We start from the raw sequence: 18,952 nt of genomic DNA on the forward strand, positions 1-18,952 counted from the left end.
GAACTAGTCACAGGAAAGACAGTGAGTATGTAGGGTTCACGTGGATTTACTTAAAAGATTCTTGAGCTTTCTTCGCCCTGGGACAGCAGCCAGTTGGTGGACCAGCACCGTCATTCGTCATTCGCCAAGCATAGCTCCAACCGAACTGCACCGCCACCTCGAAACCTGGCACATCCCGGCCTTGCGCTGCTGCCAGAGCCCAAGATCTTCCGCCTCTACCGGTTTTGCGTCCAGAGATGCTTTGCCCTTGCAGCGGCAACACGGTGACCCGTTTTGCCATCTGAACTCTCCCCTGTCACGACCGAGTGCGAATCCACGCCTGTCCAATCACTGTTGTCCGGTGTTGACTCGGATAGTCACGCCTCCATCGCATCTCGCTCCCTCCGGCCGAATAAGCATAGCGTGCGGATGTTGATCCAGGTTGAGCAAACAGACCGTATTGCCGTGTCGCTTGTGTTTGCACAGCTCGCTGGTCATTGAGCCCGTGTTAAAAACTGTGTACCCAACCCGCACAGGCCAGCTACATGTGGGCCAAAGGGTACGAGTAGCTCCATGCAAGAGGCCCTGAATAATAGCTCGAAGGGATGTGTAAAGCCGGTACAGGAGGGTAACGTTCCAGGTACCATACGACTACTGAAAACCTTATTGCTTTCATGACGTACGCACCACACTTCACTCTGCGGGGTACTTGTAAAAGATATAGTAGCCTTCACAATTTTATAATCTAGATGATGTGAATCAGTGCAGACATCGTACATGTGATGCCCCAGATTGTTCTTCTTCACAGCGAGTCTTGCTCATGTAAGGATGAATAAACCCTGAGCACACCGTCACTTTAGGCTTTCTTTGGTACCTCGACCAGTCCCTTGCTCTCCTTTGTTCGCCACTGTATTGCTTTTGCAATATGATACAACACCTCAAGCGTGGGCATAGGAACACCTGCATTCTTCCCCGCCTTAAGCGGCTCGCCTAATATGTTCTCGAACTCGATAAAGTTACCCTATCAATGTCAGCATTATTTGTTGTGCTTACACACGATAAGCTTGACCGCCCCAAAAACGTACTTTTTCCAGATCCTGCTGCATGCTCGGCTTCAAATAGCTTTCTAGCGGGTCCATGTTGATTGTAGCTTCCACCACATCGTCAGGTAACTCCACTCCGCATACCGCTTTAGCAGCTGTGACAATTTCTCGCATTGCTGGCCTGACAAGACCATCCAGGGCGCCGTCAGCAAGGCGTATGCGCCCGTCATCTAGACCCGTAATAGCGCATATTGGATTCAAGGCTGCGTTGAAGACAAGCTTCTTCCAGCGATCATATAGGACATTGGGTGAGTATTGGCAGTCGGTCTTTCCTCCTTTGCTGTATAACTCAACAAATTCTTCCGCCCTTCGCTCCGGAACAGCGGGGTTGATGTTCGAAGTGGGAAAGGCTCCGACAAGCAGTCTATCGGGTTCGTTGTGCACAATGATCCCTGCTGAAGGCTCCGCGCTACCAATCATAGAAATTCCAGAAAGAATCGGAACATTGGGATGAGGGCGGAGAAAAGGCTTCTCGATATTAAGGCCGTTTTGGAGGAGAAGAAGCGTCGTCTTGCCGCTATTTTTGGGAAGTGCTGGTGTGACAAGCTCAACCGCTGTAGGTGAAGTATCGGGTACATTCTTGGTGCATAGTACAACATAGTCATATGGCGGGATATTCTCTTCGACCAGGTTGGGAACGGTGTTGCGAACTCGCTATTGTTAGCCTCGACGCATGTACTGCAGTGGGAGATGTGAATCGCTGCATACCAACGCTGGGCCGCCAACCGTTCAGTGTTCCATGATCGCAGCTATCGATTGTAAAGCCTTTTTCCTTGACGACGTTATAGTTGGATCGCAACACAACGGTAACTGTTGCAAGGCCGCCGACTTCCAGATTTACAGCGGCAATAGTGCCGACAGCGCCACCGCCAATAATGAGGACTGTCTTTTTGGAATCAGCCATTGTAGAATGTAGAATGGAGAGTTTCTTCACCGTTATGAAATATTGTTCTATAAGCCGGGTTTACATGCCGTCGGCGAGATAGGTGCGTCACGCTAGTGGGTTCGGAGGGGCTGTGACAGAGGAATGTGACTCCCAAACATCTTAACCACAGTCGAGTGTACCTGCTTGATTAGGCTATTATAGGCGGCACACATGTTATTCATGTCAATAGATTGATGCACAATGTTTTGCGGTCCCTTCAATCGAGCTCCATTTGATGCATATGTAGGTTACAGTCCGTAAATTCGTGGCTGGTGACCCTGTGTCGCCAAATCTTCCGCCTCACACGCCTTCATTCGTGTTATACTGATGGTTGATGCATTGCTTGAGTCGAAGGTAGAGCCGTCCATTCCATCCGCCCGAAGACTACGCCGAGAGCCCAGCAAAAGAGAGAGAAAGAAGGCGCACGCTTAGAAGACAAGAGCAGCACCCTTGGTCTTCTTGTCACCACCAAGCTCGAAGTGCTTGCATCGCTTGAGGGCAAGCTATTCCAGGTTAATAACGGCATAGAGCATAGGGTGCATAAAGAAACGAACCTGTGCCTTGGTCTTGCAAGCAGTGCACTCTAGACGGAGAACGACCTTCTTGGTGGTTTTCGCCCTCTGTGTATTGTCAGCGCCGAAATCGCGTAATCTGTTGCAGTCGATCGTACCTTGTGGAAGACGGGCTTAGTCTGACCTCCGTAACCAGATTGCTTGCGGTCATAACGACGCTTACCCTGTGCGAACAGAGAGGCCTTTCCTGCCTTGTATTCTAAAACGTCTCAGCATGTAAAGGTAATGTATGGGAGCGTGGGTCACTAACGGGTGACCTTGTGCTGGGTGTGCTTCTTGCAGTCCTTGCCCTTGCAGTAGGTTCGGCGGGTCTTGGGAACGTTGACCTGAAAGTCGGAAATCAGCATTTGTCTTATGACTTTCCGTATGCATATAATCTTCCTTGAATGACAGCTGAACATGCGACACGAGCGGGCGAGTATTATATGCGTGGATGACGGCTCGCAAACATGTGGCGGAGGCGACTCGAGCGAGCGGGCGAGCGAGTCAAAAGCGATTTCGTATCGGCGCCGCCCAACATGAGGGTATGTTTGGCTTGTAGTAACCGTTCCGCGATAGAGTACGACGTGGGCGCCATAAGTACTCTGCACTGGGATTTGTCGCCTCTCCAACCCACACCACCTGCGCCCAATTCTTTCCAATGACTTCCTTCAGCGCAGTGATGCTTTCTCCACTCCTCCAATGAACCATATATTCCACATGCCGAGGCCAGTTCTAGTATTCGATGTTGTTGTGATATTCGCCGATCCGCAATTTTGCCATCGTCGTCGAAGATTCGTCATGTTGCTCGCTCGTGTCGTGGCTGTCGTATTGCGCAATCTCAAATAGCAAATACTGCACTCACCATTTTGACGGATTTTTGCTCTGTGGTTAGTATGAGCGAAAAGGTTGGCGGTAGTGCTGGAGATGTTGATGCTGGGCGGCCGATATTACTAGCGTGTGTGGGCTTCGGCTAGGTTAGTAAGCCAATACTCATGCGCCACGCACCAGCCACAGCCAAAAGCTCACTGCGTCACGATCAATTTGCATCCGCAGTGGTGTTTAATATCCAGGCATGCAAAGATAAGGTTGAAGCAAACAAAAAGTAAATTCATAGTTGTGGTATCATGCGCAGCAAATCCAATGAAAATGTTTCCCTGTCCATCTTCTCTTGATTGTAATGACCGACTTATAAAGCCATTCTGAAGAACAAAAGAAATTCACAAGTAGAATGCTAGTAGACAGGACGGCCCTCTTCCCATTTCTGAACATCCTTCATATCCTTGACATCTTTTGAAGCAGATGGAGGGCTGCTGCCTATACCAAGACTGAAGCGCCCGCTGTCTCGGGCACCACTACTTCGACCATCCTCGAGTCGCCTCACAGGGCCGACCCACTCCCACATTCGAGCAACGTCACCATTGGCTGTTGTGCGGACACCCGCACGGACGTTGCTATTCTTCTCAACTTTCGCCTGGACTCTTTTCCACAGTTTCTGCCGCCGAGACGCATTAAACTCAGTGCGTAAGACGTCGTCACGAAGCTGTGTCATGCTAATGCCCTTTTCTACACCGGGCGCTTGATAGCTGAGTGCAGCTTGGTCTTGCAGTCTGTCATAAGCGTCGCTGGCTAGTTGCTTTGCGCGGATCTCCATTGCTCGATTGCTGGTATACGAGTATTTTCCGTAGGAGCCCGTAGCAATCACTAGGAATAACATTACAATCTGGAGAAGATGTCGTTCAAAAGACTGTCGGAGGGATCTTCGGACGCTACAGGAGAGGGAGAGTTTTGCGAGAGAGGTTGATGCAAGACGTCGTTTGCCGGTTGTTCTGTATCCACGGAAAAGGAACTGATTAGTACAATTCCATGTCAGAAATGATGCACATATGGTTTGGGACCTGAAAGAAGAGTACTTACTCATCAGTAGTTTGAACTACCTCTTCACGCATCAGAACCTCAGGAAAAGCTCTGTCAAATAAATCGCTAAACTCTTGATCCGTCAAACTCTTGCTTTTTTGTGCAGCCATTTGTTCCTTGAGGTCAACTTCGCTGACTTCAGGACTTTCTACGGGATGTCCTTCTGCGTCAGGCTCACCGCATTCGTACTGTGCCTTGCGTTGACGAAGGACCTCCACGGCCCTATTGGCAATGCCGTTTACTTTACGAGTCTTCTCGCTATCCGGCTCGCATGTCGGTGGGAGGGGCACTAGGCCACCAAGTGACAGTGGATGGTCCTTCTTGATGAAATCGGGATCACATCGGACATTCAAGCCTCGATAGCACTGGGCATGTGGTGGGCAAGGCTCACACTGCGGGAGGATTTGATCGGCCCAGCTCGGTATCTCCACGCCGGCAAGTGCAGTGGCCTCTCGCCCAATACCGCAGAAGCCAACATTGATTTTCTCTTGTCGCCAAACGCCAGCAAAGGCCGCTGTAGCAGTAAGGAAGATAGTTCCTGCCATCGCTTTGATGGTACCAGTAGCCTTGTTTTTCTTCTGTCTTTTTCTTGGTGGGAGAATGTCCACCTCGCCGGCTTTTGCACGCTCACGTACCAACTCGAGCTGCTCCTCGGGCGTAAACTCTTCCCCAGCGTCTGCGGTATCCTCCTCCTCATGCTTCGTACGGGGATCGGCGACGTCGAACGTTCCGCGTGTGGGCACCATGATGCCATCGTCCATTTGTTCAGTCTTGGGTTGGACTGTTCGTCGGCGGTGCACATCACTCTTGCGCCTCTCATGCTGGCTGTACCCTGTGGTCCTTCTTCGACGGTCGCGCGAGATAGTGTCTGGTATTGCGGGAGAGCTTCCGCTCTGAAAAGGGTTTTCTTGGGTAAAAGGGCTCGCCGCATCGTTACGGTGCCACGCTTCTGGTTCAGGCGATGGCTCTTTTGGAAGTGGAAGTGGAGCAGGTGTAGCACTCTTGCGCGTGCGTCTAGCTGCAGGCCGCTCGTCTATCTCAGGCTCCACAGCCCTGCTATGCTTTGCGGGCACAGTGCGGGAAGGTGTTTTGGAACGTGGTGCAGGCGCATCTGCCTCTTCCGTCGTTGCGCGCCCAGTTCTTCGTAGTGTTCGTCGCCCGGTCGCGGGTGCGGGAGCCACGAGTGTTTCGTCTTCGACATCGGTTGTATCCACTGTGCTGGCTGAGCTGGAAGGTACGTCTACGATGCCCCGCGTTGATCGCTTCGTCCGCGCATACGCCCGCTGAACTTGGGATTTTTGGGGCAGGACGACGTCATTGAAGAGGCCTACGAGAATAGGCTTCTTTGCCGAAGATGGATAAGTGACGCCGTGGCGAAGGAGGATGCTGCGGAGTTCGGGCACCGTGATCTTGTTCGCATCCACACCATCTTCGTAATACCAGTACTCCCCGCGCGCATCCGCCATCTTGTCGTCAGAGTATGTGGGAAGTCTCGACACGCAAAAATGTTTGTCTTTGCGTCTGATGATGTGTCCGTATGAAAAACTGTAGGAGGGGACGGTCCAGGCGGATACTTTGGTACTGTATGTAAGCAACAGGTGGAGCAGGGAAAGTCTGTTTCGCTTGTTTGTGATGTCACCAAGGCAACAGGAGGGTGGCCTGGTCTGTGCATTCTCGTGGGCTTTGTCGTCTCTTGTGCCGCACTTCAAAACTTTAAAACCTTAAAACAAAGTCAAACGCGACAAAAGCTCGATGTCACCGTATACCAGGATATTGCCAGTAGTTTGGGGTTATTTTGAACTAGGCGTTTTGTCGCAAGAGTCACTCTATTGGCATGTTTCACACTTCGTGACCAGCTTTTAGACAAGCAGTACCCATACATGTTTTGCTACGGCCTCATTGTTGACTTTAATCTTTGTTCAGTCTGAGCAATGGCTCCCTTACCAGTACTTTCATGGAGGTACTTGCATGGGGCGTTTACAAAGCAAGCTCGTAGTGAGACTTACCATTCCAGACATTGCTAGTTCCTTCACGTGATGAGATGGACACCCAGTGATGGCAGAGAAGCGCAAGCTGGTAACTTCATCTGATGCAAGTCGGGATCCGCATTACAACATGACATTCTCAATGACGAAGCAGGGCTTCTGTGGCTACAGAGTGCGAAAGAGCAATACACCATCGCAATGATGCAAGAATATGCTCAGTGACTGCATATTGCCCAGCCTTCCCCAGATCAATTTCAGAGTCAAGCTCCTCAAATTCATAGCGCTTGGGACGCCCATTTGACGCAAGCATTCAGCCCCAGCCTCAAAGTAGCTAATTGTGGGGTATACACCGGCTTAATGTAGCTTAATCTCGACAACCCTGCGACATCACCACCCTCCTACCAATAAGACTACATTTTTCCCATCTTAGGCTACCGCTACATTACTAGCAATGAATCCACGTGCCACCATCGTCGCGTTCGAGAATATAAGGCCCGCTGTCTCCGTTCCCGGGCTTATACGGAGGGCAATGTGCCCCCGGACCGTATGGCCGCCGCTAGATCCACCCGGGGCCCTGAAATGGCGGCGGATAGATTGAGTAACAGTATGACCGAGCGCGTATTAAGTGGTTGCGCGAATCTGAGCAAAGTCAGATGTTCTTTATGGGATATTAGAGTGCAGGGCTATGAACATGGATGTGAAGCTTTACCTGGGTTCTCGGGCCAGGAATGGAGTTTATATACCACCGTGGAGTCGACATGTATCAGCATCAGGTTTGAGTTGTCTACACTCGTCTCTTCACTCCTTAGACTCTCTTTGTCTCTACGATCAAGATGTTGGGAAAAGCTACCATTGTCAATGCGCTTGTGAGCGCCGTCTCTGCGGGTTCGTCAGCACCTCGATGTCCTTGTATATCACTAACACTCACCAGGCACAATCCTCTGGGATGGTCGCTTCAACGACATGACCTCGAGCGCTGATCTCGAGAAATGGTCCTGGGCAAACCAAGTTGGCAGTAAGCCCACCACCAACGTCCTCAATCCCACAACCACTATACCTAACCCTCTTCCCAGACTATCAATATTACATCCACGGCTCTGGCCCAACCTCGCGCTATGGTATATTCCTCCCACCTCTCCTACACACCCCAAACTAACCACCCCCAGTCAACCTCTCCCCCAACTACAAAAACTCCGGCGACACCGGCAGCAAGCAAGGCGCCAAAATCACTATCGACAACACGGCAAAATGGAACAGCGACATGTGGCGCACTGAGCTCATCCCGCAAACCAAAGCCCCCATCAACCAAGGCACAGTCTTCTACCACTTCTCCATCAAGCGCTCCACCGCAAACGTCCCCAGCGCAACAAACGAGCACCAAATCGCCTTCTTCGAGTCTCATTTCACTGAGCTAAAATATGGCTGGATTAGCGGCGAGTCGGGAACCAGCAACACTAACTTGTAAGTACATACCCTCCATCTCCATGTTCCTGTTCCCGCCCCCCAAAAAAAAGATGTCACCAGCAAAACAATCATGGATTCAGTAGAACCAAGAAGAATGCTGATTGTATGGACAACATAGGCAATGGATGGTAAGCGGCCAAAGCAAATGGAAAACCGAGCTCAAAGCCGACGAATGGCACAATGTCGCCTACGAGATCAACTTCTCCTCCAACCAAGTCTCCTTCTGGCACTCGACGGGTAACAGCTCGCTTGTCAAGACCGCGGGCCCGTTTTCAACTGGCACCTCGTCGAATGGTGCGGATTGGCATTTGGGTGTGCTGAGGTTGCCCAGGCAAGGGCTGGATGGGACGGGCGCGGAGGACTGGTATTTCAGTGGCACGTATGTGGAGAGTGGGCCGATTACGACGAGCGTTGCTAGTCCGGCGGCTCGAGGTTGATGAGTTTGTTTGGGGGAAAAGGAGGAGATGGGTTAGGAGTGGGGGGTTTTGTGTATATAGGGGTTCGATGTTTATGAATGTACATGACGTGTACTTATCAGAGTTTGTTTTCTTCCTGAATCTTCATTTCATTCTGTTATTGTGACTGGTTACTTTGGTGTTTATTGGATACAGTTCAGAGGTTGTGTTGTCTCTGTCATAGCCAACTGAAGTCTCGATGTAGCCATGTGAGAAACACCATAACCCTTTTCTCCTCCTCGTTTCCGTTTCTTTCCCATGCCCTGTTGATATAGAGATTAGCAGCTTGCTCAAGCGCCATTTTGATGCCAATGCTTGACCCATGCTACAAATACATCGACATCAACCGAGCTAGAATCTGCCATACCCCCATTAATCGAGATAAAATGTGCCTCATCCTTGGTGTACAGTTTCAACTCGCCCTCGTCAAACTTTCCAAGTCCCGGAAAGAGATGGAAGTTGGAAGGTGTGTCGGTAAATCTGTGTCTTGTATAAAGCTTGCTCATTAAGATACTCAGAATTTGCCAATCTCTCAAACCTATCCACATCGGATTCGGATGTGATCACAGCAAGTCCCTTGTCAAACACTCAGTTGACGAAATAGCGAGCATGCAGTACTCCTCAGGGGGGAGACCAGCAGCCTGTGAAACGGATGTCCAGCCGACTCTCGGGATGGGTTTTGCAAAAGCGCCAGAGTTCTGTTACGTCGCGGGCGTCTTGACGGCCGATAATCTGAGAATCGAGGACTTTGATTCGCATATGTTTCTTTTAGTAAGCTAGGGGACGGCGCAAGAATCGGGCGTATCGTTGATAGAACGGCTCTATATTGTATTTGTCGCCGGCAAAGAAAACAGTATTGTATCGCAGCTCAAGCCCCTTTGTCTCGGAGTAAAGCCGACGGCAGACAAGTTGTAGCTGATTAACGAGCAATATCTGAGGCACTGTCATTTTCTCTTTGACCTCGTAATCACCGCCATCGGTCAGAGCTTCCATGTCAAGTTTTGAGTGAGCAAGAGTATAACCGTTTTTGTCTTGTCCATATCCATCAGATTGAAACCTGGACTGGTTTATCGAGTCTTTTTTGGTTAATGATGAGTTCTCATCAGCTATCGACTCAAAATATTTCCACTCAAAATATTCCCTCTCATCGACGTCCATCTCATCGTCTTCCTCCCAACAGTGTCCCATCTCATCCTCATCGTCGTTCTCTTCTTCCTCAATCTTCTCAAATTCTTCATTCCTTATACGCAATCGATAAGCACAATTAGACCACTTGTAACAGAGGCCATGATTCTGGGCGAGAGCGTATTCGTAGATGAGGTTGCGTATCTCGGGGGGAAGGTTGAGAAAATGTGGTTCCATGATGCGTGTCGGTGATCTAAGTAGAAGAGGGTTGTTTAAGAGTTGACTGGAAACTAGAGAAGAATATATAGTCATAAGAAGATCAAAATAAGCTGCTGCTGCCTACTCAGGATAGTAATCAATAATATGAAATATTACCAAAACTAGCTATCAATAATATCAAACATTACCACTACAACGTAATGATTTCCATATCAAGAATACTCGCGGTGCTCAATCCAATATCATCTTCCAATGAAGCTCGTAGTAAGTCCATCTCAGCGTACTTGATTGGATAAAAAGCTACTATCTTACTAGCCAATCAAAAAAAACTAGTTCATCATCATCGTAGCCAAATCCACCAAAGGTTATGATTGGGAGAGAAACAAAATAAAATTATGGGAGACTCGCCACTTATCATGAGCGAAAGCGCTTTTGGATTTAGCTCAAAAAAAAGCACCCTTGTTTTAAGAAAATAGCAACTTATTTTGTAGGCTACTACAATGGATTTTGAGCCAAAAAAAACCCACGAGTAACAGGGTTTAATGCGTTGAATTGTATTAGTACTACATAATTCATAGGGGGGTTTTGGATTATTAACTATCGCGCGTACTAGTTATAGTATCGATGTAGTCATCTGAGTAGACCACTCACCAACCAAGGTAGGAACAAACGGGCGGCGGACCCACATCCACGCTTACTTTCACTTCGCCCTTCAAAGTAAGAGATTTGGAGAATGAAGGCTGATGAAGCTACATCTTCTTATCACCACCCTACATTGCGTTGCTCTTCTGCGTCACATGGATTGCTAAGCAATTTTAAATGGCAAAGGTTCACTAAATGCATTGATCATTTTAGACGACATAATCCCATCCTATCATGAATCCCAACCCATTCATAAAAAAAAACAGCCAACCTAGTCAGACCTCTATGTCGTTGTACATATATGCAAGAAGAAGAAAAAACATGAACAAGAATAAAAACGCTAGCAAACACCAACCATGCAGCCCCCCAAACAAAAAGAAAGAAAGAAAGAACATACATCCTCCCTTCACCATCATCACACAATCCTCGGACTTCCAATCACACTATTCCCAAACACCGGCTCCAGCCTCACCCCGCCAAAACTCCACCCATCAACAAAAACATCCTTCTTGTACCTCTTACTAATCAAGAACCCCAATGCGCCATCCAATCCAACACTAATCTCAATATCCCCCTGAATCTCCACCCACCCCTTCCCCTTATACTCCTCATACCGGCGACTACCCACACGCACCCGAATAGCATCAGGCTGGAGCAACACGGCCGCAACATCCGGCGTAATCTTGACATCCACAAACCGCGTTACAAAGTTCTCCACATCATACGGTTTGCCCACGCTGAAAATGATGTCACACGGAGGCGTGTGGTCGGAAGAGTGAAAAGAGGCGATGAAGGAGACTTTGTATTTGCCCTGTGGAATCCCCGTTTTGATGCTGCGGAGACAGATATTATCGGCGTGGAGACACTGGTATACGGCTGCCTCCTCGCGGCGTCCGTCATGGTCCAGGTCCGCGGCTACGGGGTAGATTTTGCGCAGGCGGCCTGTGTCGTCGAGAGCGAGGCCGCCTTCGCCCGTGGGCGAGGTGCTGCGGTTCGGTGGGCTGAGGGTTACATCGAGGCCGGTGCCGATGGGCATTCCGCTCTTGAAATCTACGTGGACGAGTTTGAAGGAGTCGTCGAGTTTGCGGGTGTTGGTCATGCCGACGGTGAATTGGGTGGCGCCAATTTCGAATTTGGGAGGGAGAGCAGAGAGTTTGGCCATGCGCTCGCCAAAGTCGCGGGCGGCGCGGATTTGTTGGCCGTCGTTCATGTAGAGTTCCGTTAGGCTAGCCATTTCGTCTTCCTTCATCCATTGCTCGAGACTGACGTCGGCGAGGCCACGGTCTACGTCGAAGCGGAAGTACTTTGTGTCGGAGTTGCTGTACATGCGCTTCATTTCGTTGTCGACGCGTGCTGTGCTAGTTGCCATGCCGGTGAGCGCGCTGGCGATTGAGATGTCGGTTCCGAGACCAAAGGGGAGCCACGAGGCCATCTTCTTTACGCTGGGGATGCTCTGGAGGCCCGTCCCGACGGAGACTATGACGCCAATGGACCGGTTCTCCCATAGTGCTTTGGCTGCGTAGTCGACTTCTGCACAGGGATTGTTGAATCCTACACCACCGTCGAGGTATGTGACTTTTGGTGTGCCAAACTGCATTTCTTCGAAAAATGTCGGTGCTGCCGATGTCGCCCGTAACGCTTCCCAGATGCGAGTAGTTCGGTCGTTTGGATCATATGTAGATAGGATCCTTGGAAGCCCTAGTGCGTTCTTGAGTGAGGTGAGCACAAAGCCGCGACAGCCCTTTGCATTTGCTTTCCGATGAACTGATTGCCGCTTGTGGAGTTTCCATGTAGGGCTTCGTGTGGGTGCTTTTGGAGTGAATGGACTTGAACTGTAGAGTGTAGATGAAGGCCTTGTTGTGCTTGTAGTACTAAGCGGTGGACCCGACTCCAGTGAAGCCAATGAGTTCTTCATAGTCGCTAGTGGACTTTCCGTGAGTACCAACTCCGGTGCGGCATCTGCCCAGATGCTGTCCCTAGGTAGTTCGTTTGCCTCTTCCACCTCTTCGAATAGCGCCTCGTCCCACATGAGTTCGTTAGGGTCGAAGCCCAAATCTTCGAGTGCGGTCTTGATGGCGTTTGCGAGCACGGCACCGGAGAACCGGCTGGCTCCTGTGGGCACTTTCATACCGAATGCCTTGATGGATCGGTCGTGCTTGAAAATCTGCTCAGCCAGCTTGCTGTAAACGGCTATGCACTGCTTGCAGTCGAGCCGTAACCGCGAAAGCATAATGGCTATGATTCCTCCAGTCGATGTGCCGCCAATGAGGTCAAAATAATCACATGGCTTGAGTGGCTCATGATTGTTCATCGCCCTCCTTCCAAGTCTCTTCTCTTCCAAAGCAATGTTTTCCATCAGTGTCTCGAGGACAAGTAGTGATGACAATCCGCGCACACCTCCTCCATCAAGCGAGAGCAACCGTAGTGGCGCATTTGGGTTCCTCTCCGAGTTGGAAAGCTCCATGTCTGAGGTTTGCTCAGATAGGCAGATGGTTGTCTTTCTGTGTTCTGTGTTTGATCCGGTGGTCCAGTAGCTTCACTGGTTTTTAAATCTGCGAGTGCGTTGTTGGTTGCAAATGTAGGTAGTACAGGAGGATGTGACGACTAGATTCAAATGCCACCTATATATCTAGATCTGTCCTGGGGCGGCCTCTTCCAAGTCCCTGCAGTAGTGGTGACACAATGAGTCAGGTGCTCGAGTCCTCTATGAATATCAGTGTTGCCTGCAAGGCTGCGCTACCAGAGTCGATTGAAACCTATGACGTGCCGGAATCCGATAATTCAGGACACCACTAGAGGTGTAGAGTTGGGGACTACTAGCATCTTATAAATCTTCTAACGCGCCCACACCCCACATACGCATTCCGGTGTGCTGTATTTGCATCCATTTGCATGGGGTTTTCAAGGCTCTTGGGGGCCAACTTATGCGCTTACAGCTCAGGTGTGGTTAGCGAGGTCCACCTTTGTACAGAAGCGGTAATGCGCTGCGCCACGACGGCTATGCGGCGCAGGGGCACTGAGTCTAGCACGAGTAGTGTGCATACAGTGTGTGTTGCAGCCTTTTCGTGGACTTGAGTGGTGTAGAGCAACAAAAATCAACGATTCAAGAGTCGATCCGCATTGGTGGGTGTGGCGGCAAGAAAAAGCGACTGCGGATGTGACGTGTGCTGGGGAGGGTCGGCGAATGACTGGCGGTGTCCGAGGCAGCTGCGCCTCGAGTGGGTGTGTCGCTGCACACGTTGGGTCAGCAGATGGGCGGGGCTCGTATCAGACGTGCAGGAAACGCCAAGCTGAGGCTCTGCGATAGACATGCACGCTGATGTATTGGTTTGGAACGTCCGTCAGAGTGGCAGAAACGAAACAGGGCGCTGACTGGCCCCGTGGTGTATTATATTACATGGGTACTATGCGTTGAAGACGTGCGACTATGGCAAACCAGGTGTGCAAAACCAATATGCTAAATGTTCAAACCCTGGGTATTATAATCGAATGCTCTGTAACGCCGTACGTATCCTCCATGCTGGTTCATTGTCGTCATAAGTCGTAAATCGTCATCATTAGAAGTGTGGTGGTGCAGGCTGTATGCTGCAAATAATAGTCTGTAGACATGTTAGTGGTTGCGTCATGCAAGGTGTGTAGTGAAGAACTCACACTTGTCATCTCGTCCAGCATGTTCTAGCATCTCGGGAATAATCATTCTGGACCTAGCGGGAATAGTAGGATGGGCTATGAGGTCATGCTGGCGAGATGATAAATGATGTTTTTTTGTTTAATTTGAGAGGGCCTGGAAGCCTGTCCAATCCATGTAGGCCGATGTTCGCTGGTCGTACATGGCCTCCAGACAGGCGTCGGACTCTTTTGCTCGGAGGGTTCTCAGATTCTCGATCTTGGGGCTGTCTTTGCGCCTCAGTTTCTGCCTTGGGATGTAGACTGGGGAGGGTGAGGTCATGATGGTCCAGTAGGTCGGTGTGAAGTAGCACATTGGCGAGCGAGGACGGTTGTCTGGGGAACTGGGTGGGGATGAGGCCGGTGTCGATGGTGTCGATGGTGCCGAGGCCGAAAAACTGGCAGCTTCTGAGAAGACGGAGGGGGTGGGCGACGAGGCTACAGAGCTGGTGTGAGAAGTGACGGGTGATAGTACCATGGGCGATGCAGGTTGGAAAGGGGCAAACTGGCTGGGACCGGGGCGGCGCACACTCCCCTTTCCAGAGAGGGGGGATGGTCGTTTCGGAGTGGAAGCAGTGAGGGACGAAGGCGTTGATGGTGTCGGCTTTGATGGTGTCGTTTTTGTTGCGATCGCTTTTGAGGGGGCGGGTTTTGATGGAGTAGCCATCGTCGGGACGGGTGGTGGAGGCCGTGTTGGAGGAGGTATCGCTTGGAAGATTTTTGGCGGCAAGGGTTTTGGTTTTGATGGTGTGGCTTTTGACAGGGTAGGCTGTGGTTTGGTCGTAGTTGTGGTGTTAATGGTGGTAGTGATAGTGGATAGGGTGGGTGGCTGTTCATTTGGTGACGTGGGCGGGGGCATCAAGGCAGAGGGGTGATGGGTCGGCTCCGGCGGTTGCGCATCTTCTCTATGGGACAGCGGCGAGGGCTTTCGTTCCGAGGCCATGGCACGTCGGACGCGCGGCGGCAGCGTATTCCTCCTGCTAAAGAGTGGCGAGGGACTCTTGACAATGTCCGAGTTGAACTGGAAGGGCTCTGGTGGTCTGACGGGGCGCGATGATGCGGAGGGCAGCGAGTTGCTCCTGCTGGGCATAGAGTTGCCCCTGCTGAAGAGTGGCTGGGGCACAAGGTCGGTTTCGGATCCAAAGGTAAACATGGGCGGACCGATCATATCGATGTCGGGCTTCTCTGCTGGCGCGGCGGTCTCTGGTTTTTTGTACTGGTAGAACTGGCGATAGGGGTGCCGTCGGGGCACTGGCGGTGTTTTGCATAACGTCAACGTCTCGTCCATCAACACGTCGAGGTCGGCCATCTTTCTTTTCATGCTAGACGGCCGCGTCCACGAAGCCAAAAGTCGCAGCCTCGTCGTCGTGGAGTCGGGGAGGGGAGGCTGTGGTGAAGAAGTATGTCTGCGAGGGTGAATGGGCGGGCAGGCGTGGTGCGGCGCAAGCGAGGCGACGCTGTGTGGTGTCTAGTCGGCTGGGCGGCGGCGAGGGCGGCGACAGGCAAGCACAAGCGTGGGCGCTGAGGGCAGGGCGGGAATTTTAGGAGGGCTCTGGCAGCATGACCAGGCTAGGCCGAATGCTCAGGAGACGCCAGTTAGTCGGTCAAGTCCCGGTTTACGTGCGCGGCCACGCGAGGCAGTATTGGCCGCCATTGGACGGGCGTTGCAGAAGTTGGACGGGCGATCCAAACTCTGCCAGCGTGGCTGGGCCTCTGTAGCCCTGCACCGTGCCTTTGACCGCCCCACGCGGTGGAGAGACGGATGGATGACCCCTCACCCTGCCCGGCGCTTCTTTGCTCTATACGTCCATCCGCCTACACACATGGCCGTGCCTATGTACGTATGTCATGTCTATCACCCACCGGCCTGCTCCCCGCCAACCATTACTGCCCCTCTGCCAGCTGCTGCTGATGACGATGATACTTACGAGGGCTGAAGTGAGCAAGCTGTGCTGCCGCCCGACATAGTACATACGTACAAGCAATCTCGTCCTCCTCAACCAAAAACGGACAAGACGGGAGCTAACAATGTCCGGCTCAGCGGCTCTTCAGCTGCATCCCCGGGAATCGAGATGCTCAGGTTTTTGTCGCCAGCCAACATGTCATGGCGCATGCACCCCTCGTCCCTAACGGTGCCGTCCCGGGCTGAGGTCATACACCCTACTCGTACGTAGTGTGTGTACACACTCCTTCAACAAAGCCTGTTGTCTGTTGTCTGTGTCTCACATCATCCAACGCATGCCTCGCACCCACGCGTGACACACCTGACTCAAGCAAAGACGGTGTGTGTAGTAAACAATGAACATGTGTTCTCATTCGTCCAAGCTTAGGCCTCCTCATTCCGCACCCACCCCTCCAACCAAAGCAAGCCGGCCCCTCAGCAAAATACTCTACATACATGCCGCCCCCTCCCCCAGTATTACAATCACTTATTCTAGAAACAAAACTGAAAAAAAAATCCCGTCGCAGCATAGACGCGACTAACTAACTAACCCCCTGTAAATGCAGACATTAACCGTACAAGCCCCTTGGTATCATTCAAGATTACGCAAACCACGTTACGCACATAGCAAACTCTCTTTCTAATTATATTCACAGCCCCCCCCCCTCCTCTCATGCTCATCCTCTGCCTCAATCCACGTCACCAGAAAACGTTCGCCGGCGTAGGTTTGCGTCTCTGATGTTGTTAAGCGGGATGCCGAAATCGTCCTCATCCCAGTCCGCCTCGTCATCTGACTCCCACGAACACGGGATCTTCTCGGCGCGGCGGGCGCGATATGCACTCAGCCCAATGCCGTTGGAGATGGTCGTGGCAATCCGCAACATCATCGACACCAGATGTGCTGGCGGGCCCAGGACAATCTCATACGTCTTGCGCACTAGGGCATTGGTAAACTCTTTGCCAGGGCTGTGCTTGGGTGGGTAGAACAGGTTTTGCGTCGGGGGCATCGGGGAAAACGCCCGTCGCTGCGATGCCCCAGTCAGTCGCTTCATTCTGATGGCCTCTGGTGGTGTGGCAATATCCAGGCTGGCGCGGCCAAGACTGTCGCTGTCCGAGTCACTGACCAGCGGCGGGGTAGACGGCGCTGATGACGGGCGCATATTGGTCGACACAATCGTCGTAGCATAGTATGGGACCGTGGGAGTCACGGGCGCAGATGCATCGGTCCGTTCTATGGACAAAGCACGCACAGTCGCCTCTGATATATGTCTTCGGTGTGTCGAGCGTCCCCTAGGCTCGTCTTGTTGCTGTGCTGAGAAGGAAGCTGCCCATGGGTTCATGTCCACCGTCTCAGCGTCCATAAACTTGGGTGAGGGGCTTCGTGGAGTAACCGTCTCGAGTGAGTAGAATGAGTCAGTGCTGGAGACCAGGCTGCCGGCATCCGACACCTGACGCTCAAGCACTGGCTTCTCTGCGTCCCAACTCGGCTGACCTGTTGGCGACTCAATGATGCTCTGCATTGCAGACACAGATCCCGTCCTCTGCGTCTTGATTGGTGCCGTGACTGAGCGTATACCCTGAAAGATGCTTGCACGTTCTGCCACAGAGAGACGGCGTGGGGACGGCTTCGACGAAGGCAACAAGGTGGGGGACTCTGGTAGTATTCTCACAAAGGGAATCTCTGGTGCTTCGGGTACCGCCTCACTATTATCTGTGCAGATGCTCCGTCGATCATCCTCGTCGTTGGACGAAGCGGTGCTGGCCTCTGAGCGTTCAGTCCCGGCAGTAGAAGGCCGCGACCCGTATTGTTCCGGTACCCAGGTCTTATCCAAAATCCACTTCTTCGCCTGTCCTGAAGGCTTTCTCTTGATTGTCTTGCGTGGCGGACTCTTTGGCCGCTGCAGCTCTTCGAACCCAGCGTCTCGTCGGAAGGGGCATTGCGTCCGCTCATACTGCATCACTTGGGCGAGGACCGACTGAAAGTGGGTGATTTTGGCCTTGTCCTCTTCAGTCTCATAGGGGAGTTCGATACGATAATACGAGTCTTGCCGGACCCGTAGCACGAAGACGGACTGGTTGTCGACGCACCAGCATTGCGAACGCGGGAAGATGGTATGGAGCAGGTTGCCGCTGTTGAGAAAGGAGACATTGGACGCGGTCACACGGTAGATGCGTAGGACACCTGGTCAGGCATTAGCATTGCTCGCAGCTGGTGGCACCTGGGACGACATGCCAACTGCCAGCGTACGCTCGGTGGGCGTCTTCCACGGTATCGGCTGCCATGCGTCACCCTGACGTTCTGGTGAGGGGCGCCGAGCCGAGGTGGCTGTGGTAAAGGAGAAGATCCTCGAGTCGGAACAAACAAAGAGGGTTTCGATGCCATCGACGCTGTTTGTAGATGCAGGCACCGATGCTGTCCTTGGTGCAGTGCGCGTGGGAAGGGTGAAGCTCCTCCGTGCGGCTACAGGGTTGTTGGCAGTCAGAGGGGAGGGCGCGTCATGGAGGTGCTGGGGTGAGGCCGGCAGGGACATGGCGGGCCAGCTATGCGAGCATTTCGGGCCTAAAGAGGCTGCGGTGAGAATAGTGTACTATACAGGAAAGCGTCCGGCGCCTGGTAGTAGGGATTCGACGTGTGCTCAACAAGAGTCGTGTGCGTGTTGAGGGCGAGGTCGTCTCAGCTCTGTCCGTCCCTGGCCGGCGGCGGAAGAGTACGCGCTACCGCCATGGCCACTGGGACGGTGTCGAGTCTCAGCCCGGTCGGCCCATGGCGGCGGCAACCCCACGTCTCTGACATGAGCCACACCGCAGTATCAGCGGGCACGACTGATGAAAGTGCATGTAGAGAGAGCACAATGAATATATACATACATGACAGCGCGCATGCCCCGCGTTCGCGACAGCACTACATGGCACCTGCAATGGTGACGGCGCGGGTGCTGGCGCCCCATACATAGTAGCAGTAGCTCCATGTTCGTCATC

At 52.0% G+C, this 18,952-nt stretch overlaps 8 protein-coding genes across 8 annotated transcripts; 1 reads left to right on the plus strand and 7 right to left on the minus strand.

Moving 5' to 3' along the window:
• Positions 1 to 497: 497 nt before the first annotated feature.
• COCSADRAFT_35145 (uncharacterized protein) lies at positions 498 to 2,015 on the minus strand. Its single transcript, XM_007699400.1, has 3 exons — positions 1,791 to 2,015; positions 1,065 to 1,732; positions 498 to 1,000 (listed from the first exon to the last, which is right to left on the minus strand). The coding sequence occupies exons 1-3, from the start codon at positions 1,984 to 1,986 to the stop codon at positions 836 to 838; spliced, it is 1,029 nt and encodes a 342-aa protein (XP_007697590.1). The 5' UTR covers positions 1,987 to 2,015; the 3' UTR covers positions 498 to 835.
• A 203-nt stretch (positions 2,016 to 2,218) lies between these two features.
• COCSADRAFT_35146 (uncharacterized protein) lies at positions 2,219 to 3,499 on the minus strand. The gene is made up of 5 exons (XM_007699401.1): positions 3,424 to 3,499; positions 2,830 to 2,905; positions 2,678 to 2,778; positions 2,562 to 2,627; positions 2,219 to 2,510 (listed from the first exon to the last, which is right to left on the minus strand). The coding sequence occupies exons 1-5, from the start codon at positions 3,424 to 3,426 to the stop codon at positions 2,436 to 2,438; spliced, it is 321 nt and encodes a 106-aa protein (XP_007697591.1). The 5' UTR covers positions 3,427 to 3,499; the 3' UTR covers positions 2,219 to 2,435.
• A 293-nt stretch (positions 3,500 to 3,792) lies between these two features.
• On the minus strand, positions 3,793 to 6,058 carry COCSADRAFT_179882 (uncharacterized protein; the record flags this gene model as incomplete). The annotated part of the gene is made up of 2 exons (XM_007699885.1): positions 4,476 to 6,058; positions 3,793 to 4,387 (listed from the first exon to the last, which is right to left on the minus strand). The coding sequence occupies exons 1-2, from the start codon at positions 5,939 to 5,941 to the stop codon at positions 3,793 to 3,795; spliced, it is 2,061 nt and encodes a 686-aa protein (XP_007698075.1). The 5' UTR covers positions 5,942 to 6,058.
• Positions 6,059 to 6,979: 921 nt separating this feature from the next.
• On the plus strand, positions 6,980 to 8,464 carry COCSADRAFT_35150 (uncharacterized protein). The gene is made up of 5 exons (XM_007699402.1): positions 6,980 to 7,345; positions 7,392 to 7,475; positions 7,534 to 7,578; positions 7,627 to 7,921; positions 8,043 to 8,464. Exons 1-5 carry the CDS (start codon positions 7,294 to 7,296, stop codon positions 8,359 to 8,361), a joined length of 795 nt encoding a protein of 264 aa, XP_007697592.1. The 5' UTR covers positions 6,980 to 7,293; the 3' UTR covers positions 8,362 to 8,464.
• A 683-nt stretch (positions 8,465 to 9,147) lies between these two features.
• Positions 9,148 to 9,741, minus strand: COCSADRAFT_158731 (uncharacterized protein; the record flags this gene model as incomplete). Its single annotated transcript, XM_007699886.1, has 1 exon — positions 9,148 to 9,741. One exon carries the CDS (start codon positions 9,739 to 9,741, stop codon positions 9,148 to 9,150), a length of 594 nt encoding a protein of 197 aa, XP_007698076.1.
• Positions 9,742 to 10,544: 803 nt separating this feature from the next.
• COCSADRAFT_35151 (uncharacterized protein) lies at positions 10,545 to 13,151 on the minus strand. The gene has a single exon (XM_007699403.1). The coding sequence runs from the start codon at positions 12,827 to 12,829 to the stop codon at positions 10,781 to 10,783; it is 2,049 nt and encodes a 682-aa protein (XP_007697593.1). The 5' UTR covers positions 12,830 to 13,151; the 3' UTR covers positions 10,545 to 10,780.
• A 528-nt stretch (positions 13,152 to 13,679) lies between these two features.
• COCSADRAFT_35152 (uncharacterized protein) lies at positions 13,680 to 15,523 on the minus strand. Its single transcript, XM_007699404.1, has 2 exons — positions 14,017 to 15,523; positions 13,680 to 13,964 (listed from the first exon to the last, which is right to left on the minus strand). Exon 1 carries the CDS (start codon positions 15,338 to 15,340, stop codon positions 14,135 to 14,137), a length of 1,206 nt encoding a protein of 401 aa, XP_007697594.1. The 5' UTR covers positions 15,341 to 15,523; the 3' UTR covers positions 13,680 to 13,964; positions 14,017 to 14,134.
• Positions 15,524 to 16,322: 799 nt separating this feature from the next.
• Positions 16,323 to 18,861, minus strand: COCSADRAFT_179886 (uncharacterized protein). Its single transcript, XM_007699887.1, has 2 exons — positions 18,207 to 18,861; positions 16,323 to 18,155 (listed from the first exon to the last, which is right to left on the minus strand). Exons 1-2 carry the CDS (start codon positions 18,502 to 18,504, stop codon positions 16,663 to 16,665), a joined length of 1,791 nt encoding a protein of 596 aa, XP_007698077.1. The 5' UTR covers positions 18,505 to 18,861; the 3' UTR covers positions 16,323 to 16,662.
• Positions 18,862 to 18,952: the final 91 nt, after the last annotated feature.

The sequence above is a fragment of the Bipolaris sorokiniana genome (assembly GCF_000338995.1).
Source record: "Bipolaris sorokiniana ND90Pr unplaced genomic scaffold COCSAscaffold_4, whole genome shotgun sequence".
Taxonomy (NCBI): domain Eukaryota; kingdom Fungi; phylum Ascomycota; class Dothideomycetes; order Pleosporales; family Pleosporaceae; genus Bipolaris; species Bipolaris sorokiniana.